The sequence below is a fragment of the Perognathus longimembris genome, chromosome 3, assembly GCF_023159225.1.
Source record: "Perognathus longimembris pacificus isolate PPM17 chromosome 3, ASM2315922v1, whole genome shotgun sequence".
NCBI lineage: Eukaryota > Metazoa > Chordata > Mammalia > Rodentia > Heteromyidae > Perognathus > Perognathus longimembris.
In genome coordinates this window covers 23,886,762-23,911,343 of record NC_063163.1, presented here as the reverse complement: position 1 = coordinate 23,911,343, position 24,582 = coordinate 23,886,762, and the positions used below count along the sequence as shown (strand labels likewise).

The following is a 24,582-nucleotide window of genomic DNA, read 5'->3' as shown; positions in this document are numbered from 1 at the left end:
TCCTACTGCTTCAGTGTTGCCCATGGATCCTTCCTTTCTGCCATGGAACTGCTATAAAGAGCTGAGCTGGAGAATAAGATGACTGTTCACCCAGAAAAGGAGACTGGTCCCAACATTCAACAGACAAGATGATACTGAGGTGGTTGAAAGTTTACCCAGTGAAGAAGTAGGAGGAAAGAAGAAAATGAGGTAGCGGTGTGTGTGTGTGTGTGTGTGTGTGTGTGTGTGTGTGTGTGTGTGTGTGTGTGTGTGTGTGTAATGTATGGTATATTTAATGAAAAGCTCCTAAAGATGGAGCTATGCATCTTTCTTTCTTTTTTGAGGGAAGAAAATAAAGCTTCTGTAGAGATGAAGAAAACGCTCAATAAATAAATAAAAATGACACCTTTCAAGTGAATATGGCACTGTTTTAGGAAGAATTAAAAATATGTCCTCCAAACATTATTTAATATAATGGTGACAAAATGGGCTTACAAAACAATTAGCTGTACCTCCAAACATCTGTAATGTATAAAATTTAAATTTAGTAGAACTGAAGAGTTTACATAATTATAAGCCAAAGGCCAGGGGCTCACATTTATAATCCTTCCTAGCTACTCAGAGACCTGACAAATCGGTTTGAAGCCAGCCTTGGAAGAAAAATGCTTTAAGACTACATCTCTAAAATAACATGCAAAAAGCTTTGCTGGAGTTGTGGCTCAAATAGCAGAGCACCAGCCATAGGCAAGTGTGTTACGTGAGATTATAAGACCCTGAGTTCAAATCCCAGTACTGGCAATTAAAACATTCAATACACACACACACACACACACACACACACACACACACACACAGAGAGCAAATGGAGCATAAACTAAATTACTAAATTGTCGAGATATTTAAATTTTGAGCCTTCTGGTCACTGTAACATAAAACAACGGCTATGTCCATATGCATATAACTTTAATTCAAATAATTATTGAGTCCCTGTGCCAGGTATAGTCACCATATTTGAGATATAAAACTGCTATATCATAAAACAAGTATGTAATAAGACTTATTTTTTTCTAAGACGTGGTTCAAAGTTAAAAAGAAAACTTGAGATTCATACAAGTTAGGTAAGTTTACCAATTAGGAGCCAGAATCAGTTTCTAATCTTTAATTCCCAACTTCAAATTTAGTGATACTTTGGTTATATTCTCTCATGTCAAGCCAGGCACTGGTGGCTCCTGCCTATAAATCCTAGATACTCAGGAGGCTGAGATTTGAGGATTGTGGTTTACAATCACCCGGGGCAGGAAAGTTCATGAGACTCTCTTCTTTAATTGGCCAGTAGTCTTGAGTGGAAAAAGCTAAGAAACAGGGCCTAGGTACTGAGATCTAGCCCTAATAACACACACACACACACACACACACACACACACACACACACACACACACTCACACTTCCATGTGTTAGCAGTCTCTGCTGTAGTCTAAATTCCTTCTAACTTCATAGTGAAATTGAATCCTACTGTGAGATTTTAAGAGGCAGAACTTCAAGAGGAGTGACTCTACCCTCGTTGATGGGTTAATCCAAGCATGTGATTAATGGATTCATGGGCTAAGGGATGAGTGAGCTATCTCTTAAGTGGGTCTGACACAGAGACAGGTTAGGCCTCTCACACTCATCTTCTCATCTTCCTGTATCCTGTCTCACTCCAGCCATTTCAGGACTTTACTGGCAAGGACACCATCAGATACTTTTCTTCTCTTTTCTTTGTCAGCATCATGGGGCTTGAACTCAGGATCTGGGCACTGTCCTTAAACTTTTGTCGTCAAGGCTAGCGCTCTACCACTTTGAGCCACAGCGTCACTTCCAGTCTTCTGGTGGTTAACAGGAGATGAGTCTCATAGACTTTCTTGCCTGTACTGGCTTTGAACCATGATCCTTAGATCTCAGGTAGGTAGGATTAAAGGTGTAAGCCACACAGCACTTGACTAAACCCCTTTTCTTGAAACGTAGCCAGTGTGTGGTACCATGCTGTGGGGCAAGGGGTAGGGGCAACAGTTAAGCTTTATGTGAGATGAGCAGTTGAATTTATGTTAAAGATGTGAGGCATGTACAGAGAAGCTCCTACTAGCTGAAAGAAAGATCCAGAGAGCACAGGTAACTGGGCATCCAAAGCCACTGGGATGCATAGCTGTCACAAAGCCCACAATAGTCTGTAGGAATTCCCTCCTACCACTTCACATTCTCACCCAGTAACTAAGCTGTCAAATTAGAAGCATAAGCAAATAGTAGCAAGAACGGATGTGACAAAGATAAAACAGACAGTGTACGGGGATAGTGGTTGTGTACATGTGCATGTATTTTCAATAAAGAAAAGCACTTGATATATATAATAAATAGGTTGAGTATACCTTTGATATTAATCAGAGTCTGTTCATCAAGGGAAGAATGATTAAATAATGTATAGTTTCCTTCACTTGTAAAGGTAGGGAAATACACACTTTAGCAATCTACAGAATTAAAATTCATTAATGTACCTATTTTTGTCAGTCCTGGGGCTTCAACTCAGAGCCTGAGCACTGTCTTATGCACAAAACTAGCGTTCCATGGTTAGCTGGAGGTAAGAGCCTCATGGACTTTTCTGCCCTAGCTGGCTTTGAACCGTGATCCTTAGACCTCAGCATCCTGAGTAGCATGAGCCACTAGTGCCCAGCTTCATTAATATTTTTAATATAAATATTTTTAAGTGTTCATACAAATAAACTTTATGTGAAAAATGTGGTATGAATTATTTTTGATAAAAACCAGAAACATCAGATATGAGATTGAGTTTTGTTCACTGTGTGTGTGCTGGTATGTACGCTCAGGCTTTAATTTAGTGCCTCGGCTCTGTCCCTGAGCTTTTTATGCTCAAGGTTAGTGCTCTACCACTCTGCTTTTGGGTTTTTGGTTTAATTAGGGGTGCGAGTCTCATGGACTTTCCTACCCATGCTGGCTTTGAAGCATGATCCTCAGACTTCAGCCTCCTGAGTACCTAGGATTACAGGCAGGAATCATCGGCGCCCAGCTGGTTCCTCAATTTTGAAAAATTACAGGTATATAGTTTTTTTTTATAGGAATTAAAGTGAACATTAAAGAATAATGGCTAAAGAGCATCATCGATTACAAGACTGGATATTAATTTAGAGTATGAAATATTCCCAGATTCATTTGAAATGGATTTTTTTTTTTCTTTCTGGTCCTGGGGCTTGAACTCTGTGCCTGGGAACTGCACCTGAGCTGTTCAGCTCAAAGCTAAGTGCTCTACTGCTTGAGCCACAGTGCCACTTCCGGTTTTTGGTGGTTAATTGGAGATATGAGTCTCGCAGACTTTCTGCCCTGGGTGGCTTTGAACTGCGATCCTCAGATCCCAGCCTCCTAAGTAGCTAGGATTACAGGCGCAAACCACAGGAGCCTGACAGAAATGGGAGTATTTTTATCTGGTACATGTGCAGTTTTTTTTTTAAACTGATTTTAAGCTTAACTCTATCTGATTTCTTCATCATGAAACTGCCAAAGTCTGCAGAGCACGGCAGTCACGTTCCATTTCATATCATGTCACACATACCAGGAGAGCTAGTTTCCTCACTTCAGACTCAACATCTGGGTCTCGTCCGCCATCTAGTGGCTGCAAGAGTCACTGGCGCCTGAGTGTTTCTGTGGTGCACTTGATAAGTTTCTCTAACTTCTCTAACTCTCACTTTTTAGAAGTTTCTTTTCTTTTCTTCCCCTCTTCTCTTTTCTTTCACTCTATTTTTTAGAATTCTAAGCAACAGTATCCAAATATCTGTCTGGAGGGCAAGTGTAACGTCTGATACAATTCTTAAAATGAGGGCAATTTAGAGTGGCACTTATTCATAGCACAGATCTGACTGACTACATTGCTTTAGACATTCTGCTTATTAATTTGCACACACTACACCCTGAATCATGTAGAAGAGACGCTGAAATTAGACTTGTAAATATGAACAAGGAATCAGTTGGTATGATGTGATGTGACTGCTGAGAGGTGTCTTTATTCTTATTTTCTGGTAGGTCATGGGGCTTGAACTCAAGGCCTGAGCACTGTCTCTGGGCTTTTCTGTTCAAGGCTAGTGTTCTCCCATTTCGTGCCACAGCACCACTTCTGGTTTTCTAGTGGTTAATTGGAGATAAGAGTCGCATGGACTTTTCTGCCCAGGCTGGCTTTGAACTGCGATTCTCATATATCAACCTCCTGAGTAGCTAGGATTAAAGGTGTGAGCCACTGGCACATGGTTATATCTGCATTTTAATGTAAAGTTTAATTTTAAGGAGGTTAGCATTAGCAAGCATTACTATATTTAAGACATTTTAAAATACTTGTCCATATCATCATGCTCTTATCAGAATTGAAGAATAACACAAATATATTTCTTTTAAAAGAAAGAACCTCCTCAGGATTTCTTTTTTCTTTACTGTAAATTTCTTTCTAATAACTAAAAAGTATTCCCTTTCACATTCTGAAAAATCTGTTTCAGTTATAGTCTTAAGTAAACAGACAACTGAGCAGTTACTAATAAAGCACAGAAAGACCAAGTATTAAAGGTGAAATCAGTGACTTTCCTAAAGAATGGTTCTCATTGCTGCCCACTCCCCTCCCATAGTGTGTGTGCATTTCGTAAGTCCTCGCTTATAATCCTGATTATTATTGGTCACACAGTAACTTACTCAATATGCCTGAAGCAGAGGTAAGGTAAGAAGATATTTATTAAAAGCATGTAACCCAACCTGAATTTCTATACAACCAGCTTTGATTTCATTTGGAACACTATAAGTTATGAAATCTTTTGTATAATTATAAATAAGAAACCAACATGGCTCACTTTGAACACCAGTTTGTTTCTTCCTTCCTTCCTTTTGTTTTTTCAGGTACTAGAGCTGATATTGGCATTTCTGCTCATAGCTGGCATCGTACCACTTGAATGCACCTCTACATCTTACTTTTTGCTAGTTAAATGAAGATAAGAGTATTATGAATTTGTCTGCCTGGGCAAGTCTCTCCTTATACCTCAGCCTCTTGAGTAGATAGTATTGTATGAGACTGGCATGTTGCCTCATTCTTTATTTATATAAAAAGTTGGTATTCGAGCCAAGCATGGTAGTGGATGCCTGCCTATAATCCCAACACATGGGAAGTTGAAGCTGGAGAATCACAAATTTGAAGCCAGCTTCAACTACAGAGATAAGTTCAAGGTCATCCTGGCCTGTATATCAAGACCTTTACTTAAAATACAAAAAAAAAGTTATTTGATAGTTCAGGGGACTATGCCAATAGACTAGAGTCATCTCTTGGCATCTGAGAAGAATTCCACGCCACCTCAGATACTATACTTTGTAGATAGTCTTGACTCATATAAAACAGATTTACCTATGGCTAACAGACATCTCCTTGAATCTGTCAAGTACCTTCCAGATACCTTTTAATATCTAAGACAATGTGAATGACACATAAATAGCCACTCTATCATGTCAGAATAATGTCAAGACAAAAAGCTTTATATATGTTCAGTATAGATGACAGTTTTTGTTTTTTAATATTCAAGATTAGTTGAGTCTACACAGTTGGAAAACCCTCAGATTCAGAGAGCCAATTATTTCTGTCTGCTAAGTGGACAACTCTAAGGTAAACAAATGTGGGTTGGGGGTAGGACAATGGTGTGGTTCTGAGTTAAAGAGCGATGACCCACCTAGATGCATTCTTTACAGTCTTGTCTCAGGGCATTTTCCTTGAACCTGTCCTAGTCAATACATCCATCAAGTAACTTGGTAAAGTTGGAGAAGCTGAAGAAGAAAACTAAAACAGGCTGAAGGGAGAAAGGGTTAAGGCTGATTAGAATGAGGGGTGTCAATCAATACAATGAGTATTGTATACTCATTGTCTGACCCTCAAGATGATGATATCTAAATGAAGATTGTGTCTTGAAGGCTACTAGCGTCTAAACACTGCTCCCAAGGGAAGCCACCATTGCAGGAGTAGCTTGACAATACACCATTGCATGTTTGGTTTGAAATCTGGTGACTATAGACAAAGGGTTAAGCTACATCTAGCCAGCAGGATTTCTTCACTCAGATGACAGAGCCAAAATAAGTGACATTGTTTTGTATGTAACAGAGAAGTGCACAGATGAGACATCTTCCCTCCACGTGGCCTGAAGACTTCCAAAAGGCCCAGTGATGAGCTGGGATATCTGGAAAGACTGGACTGAGAGAACAGACGGTGTCTGGTTTGGAGAAATGAAGATACCATTAGTTCAGGACAGGGTTGTGAGGAATGCGAGGGTCAGGAACGGAGAAGTTCAATGAGATCTCTGATGGCATTCCATTCATCCAGAAGGTTCTGAGATACAAAGAAGAGACTGTACACTGTAAGGACACCAGCTTTCTGCCCTGGAATTTTACCCAATGTGTCCTGCAGAGGAGTAAGATGTTACATGAAGTATACAATGAAGCGTGAGGAAATTAGTGTGGGAGCAAAGCTCAGTCAGGAGCAGTGTGCCTGATTAAAAATCCTTCCTTTCTCTCACTGCCTCTCTAAGGAATAAAATGATAGACATGTCTGTGTGAAAATGAGGCAAATACATGTTCTAGAAAGATCTAGAACAAGAAGAACTCAAAATATGTTATGATTCACAGGAGCCAGATAACAAATAGCAGAAATGACTCCATAAAAAGTAATAACTCCATAATCAGTAATAAGAACTGCTCACACTTCCTGTATGATTGTAATCACAATCTACTGATGGGATGAAAACTGTTAATTCCACTCATTTATTGCCTTCATGATCAAGAAGCTGCTTTAAAAACAGTGTCTAGGATTTGGGGATAAAGCCACAGTAAAGAGTGTGAACAGCCCTGGATCGATCCCAGCACAGAAAAGAGTCTCTCTTTGTCTGATTGGACTGGCTTGAAACTGATTCTCAGATCTCAGCCTCCTGAGTGGCTATGATTACAGGCTTGATACACCAGCACCTGGCTTGTAAACATGTTTTTAAAACTCCATGTAGTTCTATGTATATATCGATTTAATTGGTTACTTGAAAAAAAGATGACTAAAAAGATGCATACATGATCTAAGGGTACTTGCTGAGTTTGTTGTATGATGCACCATGTGGGCATTTTTGAAACCCGGTTAAGTACACAGTGCTTAAGTACTAGATTTAAGACAACAAGGTTACCGTAACCACACCATTTTATTTAGAAGGTCTCTGAAACAGAAGAAATATTTCACTGATTTCTGAAGTATAGTAAGATTTCTGAAGTACACTAAGACTTACTCTTTGTTTTAAAGAGAAAGCAAAAGAATGCACTCTGTCCAGAGGAAAGAAACCCATTCAAGATAGATATGTGATGGATAAGTATAAAGCAGCACAAGAGCCTGCTGATAGTTTGGATTTAGGGCAGTGCCTTCTGGGAACTCTGGCTGACCCACAGGTGAGAGGCGGGGGTGGGGTGGGGTGGGGGTGGTGTTACCTGTGTGTGTCCTCCGATGAGCCTTCAGGTGAGAGCTTTTCGTGTACACTTTGTTGCATCCCTCAAAATCACATCTGTGGATACGTCGTTTCCTGGAGTCTGGGGATTCAGAGCGTCTCTGGCGCCTTGTGCTCTCAATACTAAATGGTGAAATTGAACTGGAAAACAGAAAAATGGAGTCACGTAGTAAGAAGCACAGCTCTCTCTCCTTGATGCCTAGCATACAACTAGGTCTCAATGGGATCTCAAACCCCATAGCCTCACAGTTACCACGCCCACATTCCCTGCCACCACCTCCTTGCATGTATCTCATTTCTTTTCTTCTTTTTTTTTTAAGGTTTTTATTTTTAATTTCTCACGATCCTTAAGAGGTTTCAAGTGGACCTATCCAGCTATGAGCACAATGCATCTAGAACCACTCCTTCCAACGTTCTCTCCCGTCTCTCCCAGTCGCTCAAGTTACCTAGCTCCATTTTCAGATATGTACACGGAATACTCGGAATACATTTGCCAACCTTCCTCTTTCCATTGCTATGCTTCCCATTATTCCCTGACCCCAACAACACAAGTTCCAGTTTCTTGGTTTTCATATTGTTAAACAGTTGCTCACACGAGTTACACCAGTGGAATTCTTCCCTACATATGTTATATACACTTTAGTTAAATGTGTTTGTGCGCATATGCATACAACCTTGTATATGTTTACATATAGTTATAATTTAGATTTAACGTCCACATACTAGCGAAAACACATGTCCTTTCTCTGAGCCTGACTTATTTCACTTCACATGATTTTTTTTCCCCCAGGTCCTTCTATTTTTCTGAAAATGACATGTTTATTTCTGATGATCCTCACGCTCTGGAGAGTAAGGAAGGAAGATGGCGAGTGGGCTAGTCAAGTCCTGGGCATTACAGAGAGATACTGTTATCAAATACTTAAATCACACCAACTCAAATCACAATCTCAAAGGAGTCAAAGCAATGGTAAGTAAATAAGTTCCCTAATCAGAAAAAAAAAAAAAAATCCTGTGATGGAAAATTAACATCTCACCGTCACGAACTTTGGAATACCCCTTACAGAGAATATTTTAGAAAGTCCTGCTCTAGACAAATGACAAAATACATCTATTGAAGAACGTCTGAATTTCACGCAGTAACATAAAATTGGGTAAAATCACAATGCACCTTTCAAAACAAATGAGGTCAGGCTGAAAGAAATGGCATGAGTACCTCAAAAACATGACTCACAGCAAGCTATTTCTGTGCAGTAAAATGCACCTGACATTTAACTTTCCTAGTTGGTGGTTTCTTGTGGTCAGGAATAAAGTGCAGTGTATTTAAAGATTAGCTGTACTACTATTATGAAAAATGTTTGAACTATAAAGTTTGGCCCTGACTTGCATGTTGTTTAATCTTAATGCTCCAGTAGAAAAACAGGATTAGTTTGCAATGTCAGGTAATTGATTAGCATGTACCTTTTTTCAAACCTTAATCTCTTTTGATTGAGACAGAAAGGAATATGACTCATCTTTTCTTACTTACCCATGAAGTTCTTTAGAATTATTATGAATTATGATAAAAATAATCTCTCACATTTCTACCATAAAATCTTATCACTATTAATATTTTGACACATTTCATTTTTGTTTTCATGCTTTTAAAAATTAAGTTTTTATATTTTGACATATTTGTCAAATGCCTATGATAAACATTTATATTTGTAAGTTAAAATTAGTTCTTCTTAATAAAAAGCTAGACTAGAGATGTGGCTCAAGTAGTTCAATGCCAGCCAAACAGGAGAGAACAAACAACACTATGCTGTTAGAATTATTCTACCAAACTATTCTATCCTTGAATATTAAACATTTGAGATTTATCCATGTGGATACAAATGTGGTAACTCATATCCATAATTTATCGATTCTCATATGCATTTTTTCATGTTCTTGCAATTCATAGCTTTTATAATTTAGCTGGCATATTTTTATTAGTAGTATGTAAAGTATTTATTTAAAATGGATGACAGACACTTCAACTTAGCTATTTTCTACAGAGTGAGGTAGTAAAAGTTTATTCCAGCTTTGAGGACCACGGGGTTTTACACTTTGTCTAATCAACTCTGAAATTCAATCTGGAAACAGCTATAGATAGTATGCAAACAAAACTTTACAAAAGCAGTGAGTTGCATTGTTCATAAGCTGCAGTTTGCTGAGTCATTATTTACAAAATATGATAGAAACTCAATAAACATTCATCTCCGAGTTTGGAAAACCCATTTTGTCTCAAGTGGTGGACACACAAACTGCTTGTAATATATACTATTGTGTTACTCCTGGAAATTATTTTTGAATCTCTCCTTTTGAATGTTTGCTTTTTACATTTTCATTGTGTCTTTTCCCTTCTCCAAATACCACACTAGGTAACAAAAGCTGTATACTAGGTAAAATTAACTATAAATATTGTTTACCTTCCCATGTTGCAGTTATATGCAAGACCTACCCTCCAATGAAAGAACATAGGTTATGCATGGCTAAAGTGTGACTAAGTCACTTTTTTCCATCCTTCGTATCAATCAACGTGGATTTGTGGTTTCCCACATCATCAACTCAGTTGTACGGATTGGAATTTATTGTGGCAAGAGTGAAAACAGTGTGCCTTGCCTGTCCCATGCGATGGCTGCTTTCAGCCACCCCTGACAAAGTACACTAGAGCTCGGAGTGTGAATGCAAAAGGCTGCGTGTCATAACTGCACAGCAGAAAGTCATTTCCTAAGTACATAGTAATGGAAATAAACAGAGATTTGTGTTGCACGATCTTTAACATCTTGTTGTATAAAGAAAAAAGACAGGTGGGGGGGCACTGGTGGCTCATTCCTGTATTTCTAGCTACTGAGGAGGATGAGATCTGAAGATCAAAGTTCAAAGCCAGCCTGAGCAGGCAAGCCCATGAGATGCTTATTTCTATTACAGAAAAAAAAAAAGCTAGAAATGGAGCTATGGTTCAAGTGGTAGAGTGCTAGCCTTTAGAAAAAAAAAGATCAGATTGTGAGTTCGAGTCCTAGAACAGGCAGAAAAACAAACATACAAAAGACAGTCTGTTGATTCTTTCAAATTACTGACAATCTGTAATAAGAACATTTTTGTATAGTATTTTCTGTACATTAACATGTAGAAGTCCATATGTAACTATATAAACACAAGCACAGTTTTCTCTGGTGGTTGTTGATATTAGCTCTTTACTCATGATTCATTCATGTGGATCAAGCAACTTAAGAAAATTGAAATCAAAGGCAAAGGGCGTCTAAGGAACTAATGACACAATGGCTTGGCACAATAGATCCACTATTACATGAAAGCTGGGTGAAGAAACACAGGTTTTGGCAAGAGTGTCATGAAATTACCTCAGCAGGATTTTTGCCTTCATATCAAAACTGATAAGCAGATGACCTTGATAATCATTCTCTGATTTTCCTCATTCTGAAGTAAAACTATTTCAAAAACGTTATGAAGAACAGCTATCTAAAATTATCTGTACATGCCCCTCAGTAGATGAGTGGATCAGGAAAATGTGGTACATATACACAATGGAATTTTATGCCTCTATCAGAAAGAATGACATTGTCCCATTTGTAAGGAAATGGAAGGACTTGGAAAAAATTATACTAAGTGAAGTGAGCCAGACCCAAAGAAACATGGACTCTATGGTCTCCCTTATAGGGAATAATTAGCGCAGGTTTAGGCAAGTCACAGCAGAGGATCACAGGAGCCCAATAGCTATACCCTTATGAACACATAAGATGATACTAAGTGAAATGAACTCCATGTTATGGAAATGATTGTTATATCACTGTTGTAACTACTGTCAACATGCCGTATGTAACTGTAACCTCTATTATTGATGATATTCCTGTATCACCTTCCTGTGGTTGTACCTACACTATCTCTGTATCTTATCTGAGTATATTGGAAACCGGGTATATTGGTATTAGAACCAGGAAATTGGGCTGGGGATATGGCCTAGTGGCAAGAGTACCTGCCTCATATACATGAGGCCCTGGGTTCAATTCCCCAGCACCACATATACAGAAAATGGCCAGAGGTGGCGCTGTGGCTCAAGTGGCAGAGTGCTAGCCTTGAGCAAAAAGAATCCAGGGACAGTGCTCAGGCCCTGAGTCCAAGGCCCAGGAGTGGCCAAAAAAAAAAAAAAAAAAAAAAAAAAAAAAAAACCAGGAAATTGGAAGGGAATACCAAAATCGAGAGACACAGGGTAAAAAAAGACAAACAACTACAAAAGTAATACTTACAAACTGTTTGGTGAAAATGAACTGAACAACTGAACAACTCATGGGGGGGAGGGGGAAGGGAAAGAGGGAGAAGGGAGGGGGAATGAGGGATGAGGGATGAGGTAACAAACAGTACAAGAAATGTATCCAATGCCTAATGTATGAAACTGTAACCTCTCTGTAATTCAGTTTGATAATAAAAAGTATATATATATATATATAAATAAATAAAATTATCTGTACAATAAAAGAAAGTTAAAAAGCTCTTACAAACATGTGTACGCAGGAAAACTGGCTTTGAAATGATATTCCATGGGGACATTTTTCCTTTTGTTCCCTCTTTGGAATGGCAGACATCTTTAGGAAATGTCTTTGTGCCTTTCATGACTACGTGATCTCTTTGAAGAAAAATAGGAATGTCACTGGGACCAATGCAAGAGAGGGCCACAGATAGAGAGGATCTTAAAGAACCCAGACAGACGAGAAGACATAAACATGCCAAGCACGATTGCTCTTGTATCGCATCCTGTGGCAGCTCATGACATAACTGCAGAGTTAACAGGTGCAGCAGGTGAACAACAACGATAACTTGAGGTTTGATTGAGTCAAGTCTGTGGCTAAGTCCGATATGGTGACAGGAAAGGTATCAAGTCATTCTGTTTCTCTAGAGTTGAAGACATTGTTGGAATTTGAGAAATGTTTGCTAAACATAAAAGAATTGAGCTACCTATTCTTAAGGTTCCACTTCATATAAATGGTTAATTTTTAATTGGTTACTGAATTGTTACTGCCCTTGTTTGCAAGTTGTGAATTTTCAGATAATAGGAATTGAATTCTATTTCTATACACATTTAATCAAGTTCTCTGCTTAAATGCTCCTGGACATTAGGGTGTCTGAGAAATCATTAAAAACATATGTGTTGTCAATGGCTCCTAGCAACTGAGGAGGCTGAGATCTGAGGATCATGATTTAAAACCAGCCTGGGCAGGAGTCTTATGAGACAATTACCTCCAAGTAAACAGCAAATAATCTCCAAATAATAAAGGTGTGAATGAAGTGCGCCAGTGCCAGCCTTGAGTGAAAAAGCTAAGGGAAAGAGCTAAGTTCAAGCCCTAGTACCAGCACCACACACACACACACACACACACACACACAAACACACGCCTCAGTTCTTTTCTCTGAGTCCAAGAGAATGGAATCCTAAAGAAGTGTTACAGTGCAATTCTTATTGTGGGGCCACTGTCATGTCTGTGAAGGATGGTAGGTAGGGAAAGAGAGGCTTCCCTTTGATGCTATCAAGTATCTTGATACACAGGGAAAGGTGAGAGTGCTCCTTACTTCTGGACAATGTTATCTGTCCCTTCTTACTAAGGCGCCCTAACAGTGTATGTGCTTGTGAACAGAACTGTGGTCAATACACTTTTGGGGATTTCTACTTTACCTGTCCTTAGCCATGGTCCCTGTTTAGAAGGCATCTGAGAGGTCCTCAATTGCATGTAATCTAACTCTCTGCTTCAAAAGTTGAGTTTGTTCTAAAGGATGGAAATATGCTAGTCAACATATTCTTATACCAGAGTCCTCCAATAATCCTTAATAGCAATTCTGGTATGATCGAAAATGGCAGTGCCATCCATTGAGCAAAAGGGTCAGATACTGAGCTCTAGTCCGGCCTTGGAAAACAAAAAATGGATGAGATAATTGTTATCCTGTTCCCAAATTCTCAAGTAAGTATATAGGAACAATGGTTGGTCCCTTCTCTTCACCAGAAGGTTTGACCATTTGGAGTAGTGAACACGTCTTAAGGGACCTCTCCGGTAGCACCTGGTCCTAATGAGATCTAGAGAGAACTAATGTGTGAATCATGAGTTCAGCTGCACAACAGTTTCCCGCCTGAGATGGCAAGTTAAACTAGAATTACATCCAGAGAGGCTTGAAAAATCACAGCTAGAAACAGCTCTATAGAAATAGAATGTACTACATGGTTGCCATGAAAGAAATTAGGGTTAACTGTTCTGAGTCAGTAATAAAAGACCATTTGTCATGGGTGACCTTGGAGTGATGAAATGCCCTTCACTGAAACTGGAGTTCCTATAGGAGTTTATGAAAAAGAAGGGGGTGGAGGAGGACCAGGGTATTTTTTCAAGGTTAGGGAGAGGACATATACTACAACATTTTAAATAAAAGCAAAAACCCTGGACTGGAAAGTGTTTTAGCAAATTCAAATGAAGGATTTCAACAGGAGAGCACGTAGCATGGCTAAGATGATAGGGAACAAAACAGAACGCTTAGAATGTGTTCTGCTGTATGTGCTTTAAACTTCAAAGCCAGCCAGTGAGTCTGACAGCATTAGAATCTCTACCTTCCGAGATCAGGTGAGATCGAGCATGTTCAGGGTGGTATGGACATATACAGTATCTCCATCTTATAGATGGGGAAACTAAGGCACATAAAGGTTATCACTGAAGTCAAGATCTTCACCATTACTTGATACTGAATCAGAGAGCTTTTATAAACCGGCATAGAATAAAATATGAAAAAGCAACAAACCCAGGCACTGGTGGCTCTCTCCTATAAGAGCTACTCAGGAGTCTGAGATCTGAGGATTCTGATTCTAAGCCAGCCCAGGCAGGAAAATCCATGAGACATATCCAATTAACCAACAGAAAACCTTAAGTGTCACTGTGGCTCAAAGTGGTAGAGTGCTAGGCTTGAGTACAAAAGCCAGAGACAGCACTCCGGCCCTGCGTTCATGCTCAATGACCACAACTCCCCTCCTCTTCCCCCAAAGGCAACAAAATAATTTGTATTGTTGAAAGTTTCACTCTAACCCATTTATAAAACAACACACAAAAGCATGCTTGAATGTAGCTTTCTCTAAAAAGTGCATACTTTTCACTTGAGAATTGAAAGGTAAACTATTTTACAGAGATGCTCAGTATACCCCCTTCAACCTAAGAAAATTAAGGTTGCTGTACATTTACTCACTGGGGAATGTTTTCTAAAAGATGAATGTGGCAGTGTATGGGGCAGTAACCCTCAAAGCCATAGAATGAGTCCCTTCCCTGCCATTCCAGTTTGCATACAATCCTACCAGAAAGTGTTCTGAGTTGGTTGAACCATAAAGCTACCACAAAAAAAAAGCAATGGCACCAGAAGGTTGATTTCTGCTGTTCTATTTTTTTTAACTTTAGTCCAAAATTATTTTGAATTAAATATTACCTATGAAAATTCTGAGTTAGCTCTGCCACAGAATACAGGTAAGTAGAATAACTTGCTTATGAGTGAACCCAACACCACTTGGGGAATGAATTAGCCAGGTCATAGTACACAGGAGGCGAGATGTTCAGTTAAGCAGTACATGAGGCTCTCAGAAAGATGGCATAGACATGGCATAGCCACAAGGGCTACCCAGGTAGGTGATCATGCAGCCTGTTCCTCAGCCAGCAGGTGGCTCTCAGAAGCGGGGACCTCCTTTCTTCCCTACAAGGAGAGAATCTACTTCTACCAAAGTAGGTCCATTGTCATTTCTCTGACATTACTGGGGGGGGGGGGGGGGGCGGCGAGGAGTGTTATTTAGATACAGCCATCACCAAATTCCTAGCAGCTGCATTCCCAAACAGCGCACAGTCACCCGCATTCCTGTTTATACTTTTTGAAGGGAAACTACCAGCAAAACAGATTGAAATTCTGAAGATCGGTCCAGAAGCTGTGACTAAGACATCATGTTTGAATTTGAATTCCATAAAAATGTTTTTACAAACGTATAAATCAAGAGCAATGCATTTGCTAAAACATGTCCAAAAGCTCAGTTGCAGCCTGTATTCAAACGAGGACTTGGCACTTCTTTTTTCACATGAACAGAATGTGCCCAAAATGCATTTCTAATTACTGTTTTATTTTAATAAACAAAATCTCCTACTAAGCTGATTAAAGATAATGGGTTTACAAATGAGACTTTCTAGGGGGCTGGGAGGGACTCGGGATGAATTCACACCACATCATGATTTTACTTAGCTGTAACAGCTGCCACCAACCAAAATCTTTTTTTCACATCGTTTTCTAGATCATTAAAAACTGCAAACTATTACAGGCTTATCTTTCTGCTCTTTTTTTGGATACATTATATTTTAAAGAGTAGGATTGTAAAGTGTATTAAGGAAAAAGTTTAATGATAAGGAGAATAGAAAAAAATGACTTGTTAATGTCACCAGCTATGATTGGTTTTATCTTTAAACTTTTATGATGAAATTGGGCATCAGTTGATAAAGGATGGTTTCTGAGCAAAAAGAATCTATTTTAGATACACAGTATCTATTGAAACTAGTTACTTCTAGCCAGACACTAGTGGCTCACACCTGTAATCCCACCTACTCAGGAGATTGAAATCTGAAGATCAAGGTTAAAAGCTTGCCAGCCTTGGAAAGGCCCAGAGAGACTCTTATCTTTGATTAAGCATGAAAAAAGCCAGAAGTAGGGTTGTGGCTCAAGTGGTAGCCTGCTAGCCTTGAGCACAAAGGCTCAGAGACAGCACCCAAGCCTAAGGTTCAAGACCCTGGGGGTACACTCTCTCTCTCTCTGTCTCTCATACATACACACACACACACACACACACACACACACACACACACACACACACACACACACAGAGTTACTTCTGCAAGGTGCTAGTGGCTCAGGCCTGTAATTTTAGCTACTTAGAAGTGATATTGAGGATCAATGTTTGAAACCTGAGAAGTCTATGAGACTGTTATCTCCGACTAGCCAACAAAAAAACCAGACGTGGAGGTGTAGCTCATGTGGTAGAACATCAATTTTGAGTGAAAAAAGGCAAGGGAGAGCCTAAAGCCCTGAGTTCAAGGACTTCACACACACACATACATGCATGTACACGAACACACACATACACACATACAGAGTTACTTTGTGATAATTCACCTTTACACCACAAAAGCAATTCATAATGCACGATGAAATAAAAGCTCTGAACCCAGTTTAAACTTCTGACTTATACTAGACTAAGTGGACGACACATAATTTGCTTCTACATGGAGGGGCTTTTCCACAGCCATTCTTCAGAAGGTACAGGGGCTTAAATTATGGTTTGTGTCAGGAGTTATAGTGTGATGGATCATGAGAAACTTGAAAAAAAAACTTTCTAGGTTAGAAGAGGATTACAAATAATTACTTTAATCCAAATGTCCTTAAGGCAGGCCTTGCCTTCCTTGTTGTGACACAGGCTTTAGCAACCCCTAATGCCCTAAGAGAAAAGCACTTTATTTATGTCTATTTATATAGATAGCTCTTGGCTCTGGCTTCGATTTCGGTGAATGAGAGAATAAATTCTCTTTATTTGACTAAAGATACAACTTGAAGTTACTAAAGATTGAAGACTTGGTCTAATATGTGTCTATTATCCATAGATGTCTGGAAGGCTGAAAGAACAGGGTAGTGAGAGAATGGGGAGTTCCCTGTATCTTCAGAGGAATTTACCAAGCTCATTCATTTCAGCCTCTCTCCAAATACACTTTTAGGGAAGGAATACATAGGAAGGGCTTCATTTTCCTGCATTAGAAATGTTCTTAAGACAGATTCACAAGAAAATTGAGTAACTTGGATAGAGAAAGCATATAATGAGACTTATACATATTAATACAGACATAAGATGTTCCAAACATAGTTCTATTGAGATACTGTAGTGCAATCATAAAATAAACTTTTGACATGACCATCAACACAAGCTTCCATCTATTTTATGTTGATCATTAACCAGATCTATGTTACACTGGAGATTTGTTTTATTAAAGAACACAAAAATGATATCAGCTAACTATCTGGTGTTTAAACTTTCATAAATTATTGAGTGTTTCTATTGCTCATATGGGGATACATAAATAACAAGACCAAGTAGGACTTATTGGTAATGAGTATTTTTTTGTGTGGTCAAAATGACCGTCGAGTGCCATAAATAGGTATTTCTCCCCCCCATGTTATGACTATGTATTTGAATTTTGAAAAATAATAAAAAAAAATCTTCCTATTTGGAGGAGGAGGAATATTTTACTTACTTTTTTGTTTTTCCTTCCAGAAACCTTCAGTTAGTCTTGTAATATTTTGCTAAAATTAATATTGGCAGAGTATGAAGGTGATCCCTCACCTATGGTGTGAGTTACGTTCCAAAGACCCCCACAATAGATGAAACTCAGTGTTCCAGAGTCATCCCTTGCTATACTGCAGTTTACTTCTCACTACTTTGCGGATCACTATTTATTATTTTAAAAAAACACGATTTTTTAAAAAAAGCCCCGAGATACAGTGAAGCCGCAATAAGCGAACTGTGATATAGTGAGGGATGACTGTAATAGTTAACAGGACCTAATTTCTTATATGGAAGACCTCTGAAAGTCAAGGATAACTGCCAGACTAACTTCTGTTCCAAGACCGCCTAGGTAAGTGGTAGCAGAGCTGGAGACTGATACCATCCACTTCAACCTGAGAGCTGAGACTCCCCACTTTCCTTTGAGGGCATAGAAAGCTCTCTGCCCTGGCCTTCACTCAAAAGGAAGGAAAACCTGTCGGGCAACATTTCTTTCAGCTTTTCTAAAGAATACTACAAACCCCATTCTGTTTGCTTTTTGTTTGGTTGCTAGGAAACTCAGATACAAGAGACCAGATTTGTGTTTCCTGAACTAGGGGAACTTTTAATTGATACATAGGGCAGAAGAAATAAACAACAAAAAAAGTTCCAGAATATACGTCTCTTCAAATGAAGGGGAAATGTTATAAAATCAAAGAAGAAATAAGTATGTGAAATCTGAATTTGAGTTTAATTTTCTAAAGAAAATTTTTGTGATTAATAAGGCCACATTACTATCTCTCTGTGTGTACCAGTCCTGGGGTTGAACTCTGGGCCTGGGTACTATCCCTGAGCTTCTTTTGCTCAAGGCTAGTACTCCAGGACTTGAGCCACAGTTTCCCTTAGGGATCTTTCTAAGTCGTTTATTGGAGATCAGTCTCACTAGACACTATGTTAAAAATGAACTATACAACTTATGGGGGAGGGGGTTGGGAGGGAAAAACTGGGAGAAAATGAGAGAAGAGGTGACACTGTTTAAAAAGAAACTTATGGGACTGTAAACCCTCTGAATATCACCTTTATAACTGTTAGCATTTCCCTAGTCTCAGGTCCTCAGCTCCTCCCACTAGACCCTAGTCCCACCCATACCTAATGAGCCACTCCTACTCACTACCTAAATACTTCCCCTTTACCCCCAGAGAGAAGCTGCCACCTGGATAAGGTGCAGACGCCATGTAGCTCCCTCTCCCGTGGGAACTATGGCCCCACTAATAAACCTCCTTATGAACCTTCTTCTCCTGTCTGTGCTTCTCCGCATGGTCCTCTGAGATGGCTGATACCTATGCTTTCAATAACAACAATAAAAATATAGTTAAAAGGAGAAAGTCTTACAGACTTTCTTGCCTGGGCTGGCTTTTAACTGTGATCCTCAGATCTCAGCCTCCCTAGCAGCTATGAGTATAGGACTGAGTCACTGGTGCCCACACTACATTATCATCTTTAAAAAAAATCTTTGTTGTTACTGTAAAGGTGATGTACAGAGAGATCACAGTTACATAAGTCAGATAAAGGGTAAATTTCTTTTTGAGCAGTGTCACCCCTTCCCTGCTCTCTGTTTTTCCCACCTATCCCCACCCACAAGTTATGTAGTTCATTTTCAACAGAGTGTTTAGTGAGTACCAATGCTGCATTTGTTATTCAAAGAAAAAATAAGGGGCCGGGAATATGGCTTAGTGGCAAGAGTGTTTGCCTTGCATACATGAAGCCCTGGGTTCGATTCCTTACCACATATATAGAAAATGGCCAGAAGTGGCGCTGTGGCTCAAGTGGCAGAGTGCTAGACTTGAGCAAAAAGAAGCCAGAGATAGTACCTGGGCCCTGAGTCCAAGGCCCAGGACTGGTAAAAACAAAATAAAACTAAATAATAACTGGTTTGTTTTGGTGTTACTAGAGTTTGAACTTGGTGAGGCAGGCACTCTACCATTTAATCCATACTCTCAGCCTTTTTGCTTTAGTTATTTTTCAGTTAGGGTCTCTTGTATTTTTGCCCAGTCTAGACTTTAATTTTCAAAATTTCCATCTCCTCACTAGCTGGGCTTACATGCTTGAGTATGTCTAGCCTAACAATCTTGCTTTTTGTTAAAGAAATAAACAGAATTTGTAGCCTGAAAATCCAGATATGACTCATAGATGACTATAATTTATGAGTCATGGTATCTTGTACATTTAATCTCTTTCTAAATTCTCAGTTATCTGTACTTCAAGTGTGTATTTAATAATGACTAACTTGCTGTGCTCATGTTGATAATGATAGTTACACAGGAGGCAAAGATCTGGATGATTGTGTTTGAAAGCTAATAGAGGCAGAATAATCCATGAGACTTTATTTGTAATTGGCCAGCAAAATGCTGGTCCAGAGGTGTGGCTCCAGTGCCTGCTGTAAGAAAGGTGAGGACAAGTTTCAGGTATGGGACTAACACAGGTATGTACATACACACAGACACACATAAGCATACATGCAGGCATGCAAGTGACTATTGGATGGTTATGCGTCTGGGAAATGATGATCTTAATAGCTCTGGTCTACTCCTCTCTTTCTACACCACATTTTTAAAAAATCCGTCATGGGGTTTGAACTCTGGTCCTGGGCGCTGTCCTTGAGCTCCTTTTGTACAAGGCTAGCACTCTACCACTTTGAGTCACAGTGCCATTTCCAGTTTTCTAGTGGTTAGCTGGAGATAGAGTCTCATGGACTTGCTGCCTACACTGGCTTTGAACTGTGATCCTCAGGTCCTAGGATCCTGAGTAGCTAGGATTACAGGTGTGAGCCACCAGCACCTAGCTTACACCACATATTTTGTATGGGAATATTTCCTATTTCAAGATGACAATAGTAAGTCTCCTGTATTACATATATTAATTGACAATGTAGTTAAATGCAATATGCCTTATTTGTCTTTCTTATCCTTTTGCCTGCTTAGAAAAATCAGAAGCACAAAAGTCAATAGTTGTCATTCGGATATTTTATATTTCTCATATAAACTCCATGAATGCAATAAAATAATTATTTTCTGTGAGTTCACCACAGGAAAGCAAGTTGCTATGTAACATTATCCTTATGGAGTTCGTAGTCTAGAGAAATATAAGATTTTTGTTGTCTATCTACCACAGTATGTGAGAGATGACTCGAGTCTTAGTCAACTCCATGACATTTGGAAATCACAGAGTATGCAGATTTCTGGATGCTTATGATCAAGGCTACCTTGGTGTCTTAGCATTGGTGCTGAGGCTAAAACCAGCTCCTTCTTCAGTTGTCACTTCAAGGACAGCCACACAGCCTTGAATGGTGTCCTCTACCTACCATCTCAGCCATGACTGCTTAGGGAGGAAGATGAAGGTCAGCTTGGGCTCCACAGAGAGACCCTGTCTCAAACAATCCTTACCTCACTCCACAAACAAGGAAGAACAAAATCCCACACAGAGCCATCAGAGTGCCTGGTTGCCTTTTTTTTGTTGTTTTTTAAACAATATAGTCTAAGAAACTCTTAAGAGCTTCCTCTACCCTCTGCTTAATATTCCTTCCACTAGTAAAATATTTTTGGCTTCTCTGATTCTCACTGGTCCTGCCTACGTTAGGCTCTTTTCTTTGTTCTTCCATATATCCTCATGTCAAGACTGCGAAAGAAAACAGCAAACTCCTTTCCCAGCACGCAGGTAGGGCGGCTTCCCCCTGCCCAAAGCCTTGCAGGAAAGGTCATACCCAAGGTGTAATAATAGCCTGTTATCTATAGTCTATTTCCAAGTGTTCCTAACAGGATTATTTTCCACACCAAGAGTTTTGTTCTGGAGAATTTGGCACCAGCTGTTGAGATAATAAAAATTTCCCCAATTTATTATGTATGCAAATCATAATTATAAAAGCCATAAAAATGGTATGTGATAAAGGGAGGCATAATAAAATGCTATGGGGGTTAGGGCAGGGAGGATTCAAATACTGTTTGGAAAGATGAATGTGACCTCATGGAGGACACCAACAAGTGAGTGTGTGTGTGTGTGTGTGTGTGTGTGTGTGTGTGTGTGTGTGTGTATGTATGTACTGAGGTTTGAACTCAAGGTCTGGGCACTGTCCCTTATAGTGTTTTCTCTCAAGGCTGGTGCCTTACTACTTGAACTGCAGTTCTCCTTCTGTCTCTTTGGTGGTTAACTGGCGAAAAAGAGTCTCACAGGCTTCCTTGCCTGGGCAGGCTTTGAACCTCAATCCTCTGATTTCCTCCCGAGTAGCTTCGATTACAGGCATGAGCTACTGGCACCCAACAAGTGAATCTTGAGAAATGTGAACCTTAAGTGCATATGCCAATGGTAAAGACAAAGTGCAAGAGAAAGAATGGATGGTTATGGGGATATAAGAAATCACCATCTTCTCAAAAATCACCTTTTCTAATGCACAAGGTGCCTAACAGGTGCAGGGTAGGAAAGAGACAGATGAGAGACAGGATGACTAAGGCCAGGGAGAATGGACTTAGAATGTCTTCTGAAAGAGAACTTCATTCTCAAGGCCCTGAAAGTGTCATAATTTTGTTTTATTTTCCAGAGGTTTAGAAGAAAAAATCTGGCCCATACAAACAGAGTTTATTGGTGAAGAAGTGATTAAAGCCATGGCCTTTATCAAGTACAGAGCTATTTACTGTCATCATCTGAGTAAAGTGGATTTTACCTGAACCAAAGTCATGTCCTTAACTATGAATCAGTGGCACCAATTTTCAAGCATTTAATAAATAGAACTGTCAGTTCTTTGTGATTGACCAGATAATGGGAGATCAGGAAAAGTGAAGAATCAAAGGCAACCCAGCAGGTTAACCAGGTTGGCCAGGATAACAGTAATGTCATTAATTTCAAGACATATGAAAAATGGCCAACAGGAGAAGCGAATGATTGAAAACCATCTGTGTATAAATAATTGATATATGTTTAAAAGACAACAGGGTGGCACTTTCTTTTCATTTACTAGACAAGTAATAATTTAACAGGGTAATAGAAACTGGGTAATAGAGAAGTATTTTCAGTGAGAATGCAAATGGATTTTTATAAAAGGAAGCTCACAAAATAAAGTTAATGGTAATGGTATTTCATTAAGCACTGTCCAATTTATAATTCAAAAGGCCAGGTACTTTGGAAAGATAAGTAAGTTTAAAAAAGTGCATAGTTTTTGTTTATTCAGTCAATTAACACTCATTGAATTCTTATAGGGATATTGCTCAAGTTTACAGGTGGCAGTTTACATAGCTGATGATCTGGGTGATTGGCTTTAATTGTAAGAGTTTGTTTCTGGGACCTCAGAGAGAGACACCGAGCACAGGGAAGGATGAGAGGGTAAAAGAAACAATCTCTGACACACTGACTAGGTAGGGCCTTCTTAGCTTACTAAGTCTTTCACCGTAATTTAGTGGCCTGAAATATAGAAACTCAAACTACCAGATGAAGAAACTTGCAGGTGCATTGCTAGTTGTATGTAAGAACAATTCATGAGTTTTCATATTTTTTTCTCTATAAAGCAATAATATCTATACTACACAGGGTCCTAAGAATTAAAATTGCAGGTGTGATGAGATAGGTATTTGGGGAAAACGTGAAGTTCCTGCTTTACTCTGTGCTTACTTGCCTCAGTGATTAACCTCATTTAAATAATTTATATGAGAAATCTGGGGTTCAGGAAGGCCACATGCCCAAGAACACTAATATGAAGGGGGGAGGCTACTAGTTCTTCGGAACTTGTTACCCCAGCTCCCAGGACTGTGGTTAGCAGGAAAGGTCCTCAGTCAACAGTTTGTTGATCTTTAACAAATAGCATCTCCCATTCTCTACACCTCCCTCTCACTTCATGCCTGTGTGTTGGAAGGTCCTGCCTGAGACAGTGCTAGGATTACAGGTGTGCACCATCACTCCTGATCATGTGGCAATTATTTACAGAAGTTTGAAGAGTTAAATGTTTAATTTGCTCAAGAATTACCAAAGTTTTCCACAGCCGCTCCAGTTGTGCACATCCCCACAAGATTAAGCACAGGGTTTCCAGTGCATCAGTGTCTCCTCTAATACCGATCAGATGGCATTTAAAAAGAAACAAAAGTCATCCACATTGCTGTACATTCCTGCATCATCGTCTCAGTTAAACAAGCCTCGTTCAAAGAAAACATCAGTGCCTTTCCATTTTTCTGTGGAACAATGCTCAGTGTTTATTGTTTCTTACAAGGTCTTGCAGGATCACTGGGACTCTGTTCTGTGTCCTCTAACTTCCTCAGCTCTAGCCACAATGGCTTTCTAACTGTGTCTGGACTGTGGCCAGTTCATTTTGACTCAGTGCCTTCAGTCCTGCTATTCTTCTGCTTAGAACAATTTGTGCCATCATCATCACTGTCACCACCACCACCACCACATTCCATCTGGAACCACTTAACCCATGCCTGTGATCAAAGGTCACTTCTTCAGGGAGGACACCATCAACACTCAACCCCAATAGATCTCCTGCCAGCCCTTACCATCTATCACTTCGTTTTTCTTCAATCCTGTGTCACTTCTAATGGTGTATTTATCATTCATGTGCCTCAGTCCCATGCAGTGACTGGACTTGTTTTATTCATGGGATTATAGATTCTAATTCTTATATGAATGCATGGTTACAGGTTTCTAGAGGACTAATTTGGGGGCATTTTTTTTTCCTCAAATTTTTA

At 39.4% G+C, this 24,582-nt stretch overlaps 1 protein-coding gene across 1 annotated transcript in view; it reads right to left on the bottom strand.

Annotated features, from left to right (window-relative positions):
- Positions 1 to 24,582, bottom strand: part of Klf12 (Kruppel like factor 12) — a 214,169-nt gene that overhangs the window by 11,485 nt on the left and 178,102 nt on the right. Inside the window, exon 6 of the mRNA XM_048341248.1 lies at positions 7,502 to 7,659. Coding sequence (XP_048197205.1) covers positions 7,502 to 7,659 — 158 coding nt within the window. The remainder of the gene's footprint in view (positions 1 to 7,501; positions 7,660 to 24,582) is intronic.